This window comes from Salvelinus namaycush, chromosome 11 (assembly GCF_016432855.1).
Source record: "Salvelinus namaycush isolate Seneca chromosome 11, SaNama_1.0, whole genome shotgun sequence".
NCBI lineage: Eukaryota > Metazoa > Chordata > Actinopteri > Salmoniformes > Salmonidae > Salvelinus > Salvelinus namaycush.
The window spans coordinates 1424975-1429568 of record NC_052317.1 but is presented as its reverse complement, the minus strand read 5'-3'; the positions used below and the strand labels follow the sequence as shown (position 1 = coordinate 1429568).

Below are 4594 nucleotides of genomic sequence, written 5' to 3'. Positions count from 1 at the left end.
TGAGCAGGATTTCACCAGAGCTGAGTACCGGCACCTAAAATGTTCTACTGCTTGAGCTCCTGTTCCTCTTATAGAATATTAGCTCACCTAAATATAAACAGTACCGGCTCCCAAAATGAGTACTGGAACCTATCTCAGTCCAAGTCAAGCACTGTTACTATAATAGCATAAACAGAAAACAAGTTTACAACCATAAAAGTATATCATTAAGAAGTCATGTGTAAATGGTATTTTGCCTGCTGGGCTATTAATCTTCTTTTTTGATATTGCCTTTGCCTCAGAGGTTATCTCTGAAGTTAGCTACTCACATCGAGGGGTGGTAGCGGCTCTCCTCCCCATCCAAGATGCCGTGGTAGGTGCCGATCTCCAGCTCCAGGCGCATTTTGTTGCCTAGCAACGTCTCATAGTCACGGTGTTGCTGTTCAATGTCGCCGCGGACGTCGCCCAGCTCTGACTCCAGCTTGCCAATGACGGATCCCAGATTCTGCAGCTCGATGTCATGCCAATGCTTGGCATCGTTCAGGGAGTTCTCCAGACCGCGCTTCTGTTGGAGCAAGTTGACACAGTTGATGCAGTTGACACCTACGAAACACACACACACACACACGCACACGCACACGCACACGCACACACACACACACACACACACACACACACACACACACACACACACACACACTTTGTGTTTCATTCGTTCCATTCCAACCAGTCCAATTAGCCCATCCTTCCTATTTCTACCTCCACCATTCTCCACTGACATACACACTATTGGTGGTGTTGGGCTGTCCCCAAAACTGTTGCCCTATATAGGGACACTGTAGAGGTGACGGCACAATACGTACCAGTGCTCTGATGGACTCGGTTTCGGCCTGCAGACTCTGGATTTTACAACCAGCGTCGTTATACTCCGTCTTCAGACTCTCCAGCTCCTCCTCCTCATGACTCAGCTTACTGCCCACACTCGCCTCCTGCTGAACACACACACACACACACACACACACACACACACACACACACACACACACACACACACACACACACACACACACACACACACACACACACACACACACACACACACACACACACACACATAATAAACCTCAAGCTGACCTCATAATAGATAAACAACTAACGACAAATGTAAATACATTTCAACTACACATTGATCTATCAAAAGTAAATATTGATTTCTCCCCTTTTTACTGAGATGTTAAAGGTTGTAAGTATGTGGAACTACAGTATGAACTTACCTTGTATTCCAGGTAGGCATCGGTCTCGGCACGGTTCTTCTCGATGACTCTTTCCCAGTGGGAGCGGATGTAGGCCAGTATCTGGTCCAGATTGGTCTCAATGGGAGCGTCCGGCTCGTCCACCTCACGGCCTGCCATCTGGTTGTAGAGCACCCTCACGTCCTGTAGGGAGCAGAAGAATACCTGGGAAAAGGGCCTTTGTTCCACCCCAACACTAATACACCGGATTCATATAATCAATACGATCCTAATCATCTGATTTCAAATAACAACCAGCTGGATGAGGTGTGGGCTTTCAATCTGGGGGTTGGAGGTGAATGCTTGTCAGTGGACAAACCCCACAAGAAAGGAATCCTATGGAAATGCTAGCAGTTAGGGTTTCATATGTGCTCCATTTATTTATATTTTGGGTAAATAAACTAAACGAATACAAAAGAACTGTCTTGGGGATTCAACTAAGTGGGAAATTGTATTTTGTTAGATTGTATGTTGATGGGAATATCCCTTTATCTAATATCCCCCTCTAAAAACACAACAAAGTTAGCGGTTTGCTGGTAATCTGTTTTTTCCAGGATGTGCTCCATCCTTTATGCTTGACTCACCTCCTCGTGGTTGCGGGCCAGGTCTCGGAGCTCAGCCCTCATGCTGTCCATCTGGCTCTCCAGGTCTGACTTGGTCAGGTTGGCGTCGTCAATCACCTTGTACAGAGAGCTGATCTCCTCCTCCACCGCTTTCCTGAAGGGCTGCTCATTCTCATACCTACAGGATGGAGAGAAAGTGAATCTCAAAAGTCAAGGTGTTCTTCTCCATGCTCTTCTCAATTCCCCAGGTTCTGACATTTTGGGAAGGAGGTGAGGAGAGAGGATGTGAGGATGTGAGGAGAGAGGATACGAGGAGAGTGTATGCTCACCGGTCCTTGAAGTCCTCAGCGTTGGCCTGCACATTCTCTGTCTGCAGCATTAGCCTGGCATTGTCAAGGATGGACTCACTAACCTGTCGGGGAGATTTTTCAATATGTCAGTCTGTCCACTAGGGTGCAACAGATGCTCTGAAGTCCAATTTAGGATGAATTCTTCGATAAATGGGTATTCTGCATGCAGGTATAATGCTCTAAGACTTGTTAAAAGCATGTATGTGCCTTTACAATGTCTTATTATAAGGCTTATGGTATGTTAAGTCTCTATATGCCTGTCATTTTCAATGGACTCAAAATAGCTGTTATTAAGTGAGTATCATTATGAGATGATAATAAGACCAGACATTATAAGCAGTGGTGTAGTGGAGGGTAAACGCAGGTAGACCACATTTACACAACTTTTTTATTTTGCACGAGCGTTTACCCACCTATCGCTGTAAACAGCATACAGGGAGTGTTACTGTATACACCGCGAAAGGTGGTCAGCTTTTACCCACCTATTTTGTTTACTCACTACATCACTGATTAAATGGGGGTCATGCACGCCTGTGCCAAGTCTTGGAGTGCATTGTAATGGCATCACAATGCATTGCACCTCATCTATGGAAGACTGCTATACTTCAACATCATTTCTTAATTGGAAGTCCAGCCGCCATCAGACTCCCTCTCAAGACTGGCTGGCTCGAGAGGTTCCGTGGGTCTCCACAGAGTCCGGAAGATTGGATTTATTTATTGTGCCCCTAGCGCATGGAATGACCTGCAGTCCACTTTGAGGCTTGACTCTCTGGTCTCGAAGGGTCCGTTTGGTGATGTTTTGATTGAGGTGTAATTTTATCTGTCACTTTTGAATTTGATTTGTTGTAATGTGTCATTGTAACTGTATAGTATTGTATTGAGGCTGATCTCATGTTGATGTATTGTTCCCAGGGCAGCCTTATAAATGAGACCCTGGTGTTAATGGGTTTCCCCTGGTTAAATAAAGGAAAACAAATTAAAATATGCTAACAGTCTCACAGTGCAATAAACAATTGAGGATCATGAACACTGCTTCAAAGTTAGACTCCGCATTCCAAAACTGTCACTTTTAAATGAACGCACTATCCAGCGCAAATCCCGCCACAATCTCCAGCTCCAATCACCCACTCAATCAGTGCTTCAACCTACTCCCATCTGGTCGGAGGCACAGAACAGCAAAATGCTGCACTGCCGCATCGGCAGGAGCTTTCTTATCTTCATTCTAGGACTTGTGAACAATTCAACCACTCCCTCTCTTATTTACCTGTACCCAGTTGTCTTCCCAGTCCTTCTCTACCCCTCTCCTCCCGTTCTTTCTCTTTCCCTTCTTATCAGTCTGTACCCTCTACCCATCATACTCAACTCCCTCCTCCCTCTCCCTCTTCCTGTAGAAGTCCTCCTAGTTCTTCTTTACCCCTCTCCTCCCTGCGCTGCCTTTCTCCCCCTCACCTATCTGTATCCTCTCTACCCATCATCCTCAACTACCTCCTTCTCTCCCCTTCCTTACCTGCCTGTAGACGTCCTCCCAGTCCTGTCTGAGGGGACCCCAGGCTCCGGCACTGGACGCCTTATGATCCAGGCAGTGTCTGATCTGCTCCTCCAGCTGCTGGTTGAGCAGCTCCAGGGCGTGCACCTTGTCCCTGTACTCCATCAGGCAGCCGTTAAGGCTCTCAGCACCCCCGGGGTGCTGCCTGCCACCAGCCCCAGCCCCACGTGGCATAACAGGCACAGCCGTGCTCCTCAGCCCCTGCAGGAACACACTGCTGATGCCCAGGGCACGCCGCGACACGCGTGTGCCCAGGCTGGAGGTGCCGCCCGTGGGGGCTGTCCCCACAAAGACGCCCCGGGGGGCTGTGGTGATGCACGCGGTGCCAGCCCTGGTGCTGGCGCTACCCGGGCGCTCTGCAGCGGAGGGCTGGCCCAAGAAGGAGGATCGACGTCTTGGCAGAGGCATGGCCCTTGTTCTTGGAGAATGTGGGTATGAGATGAGAGAATGCGGGAGCGTGTGAGTGTCAGAAGAAGGCTAGTCACCATGCATAGACATCATTGAGTGGCTTGAGAATCTGTTTGGTGGCCTGTGGTGTCAAACAGCCGGTGTCCCTGGGCGCATGGCTCTTTATTGCGGCCTGGGCTTCTGGAAAGCAGAGGGGCTTATTGTTCCCTTGTGGTGTTTGTGTTGTCATTGTGACAGTGGCCTTGTTCAGGTTGGTTTATTGGGGCTCTTTGTGTGTGGGTGCTGGTTGTTTTTTTTGGTTGACTCAGCATTGGAGCCCTCTCAGGAAAACTCCATTGAGCGCTGGCTTGCTCACCCTATCCCCAAGCACAAACTGCCACCAGTGCGTCGTCTGACTAGACAAAATCTGACTGGAGATGCTTCTACCTCCTCTTTTTGTATGTGTGCATGAGTGAG

General features: G+C 48.4%; 1 protein-coding gene across 1 annotated transcript; it reads right to left on the bottom strand.

Annotated features, from left to right (window-relative positions):
- Positions 1-304: 304 nt before the first annotated feature.
- bfsp2 (beaded filament structural protein 2, phakinin) lies at positions 305-4138 on the bottom strand. The gene is made up of 6 exons (XM_039004404.1): positions 3692-4138; positions 2164-2246; positions 1856-2012; positions 1254-1415; positions 843-971; positions 305-544 (listed from the first exon to the last, which is right to left on the bottom strand). Exons 1-6 carry the CDS (start codon positions 4136-4138, stop codon positions 305-307), a joined length of 1218 nt encoding a protein of 405 aa, XP_038860332.1.
- Positions 4139-4594: the final 456 nt, after the last annotated feature.

Coding starts and splice junctions, on each gene's coding strand:
- bfsp2 (XM_039004404.1), bottom strand. CDS start 4,138: ATGCCTCTGCCAAGACGTCGATCCTCCTTCTTGGGCCAGCCCTCCGCT. Junction 2,013..2,163: donor GCTGAGGACTTCAAGGACCG/GTGAGCATACAC, acceptor TCCATCCTGTAG/GTATGAGAATGAGCAGCCCT. Junction 545..842: donor CCGAGTCCATCAGAGCACTG/GTACGTATTGTG, acceptor TTGCTCCAACAG/AAGCGCGGTCTGGAGAACTC.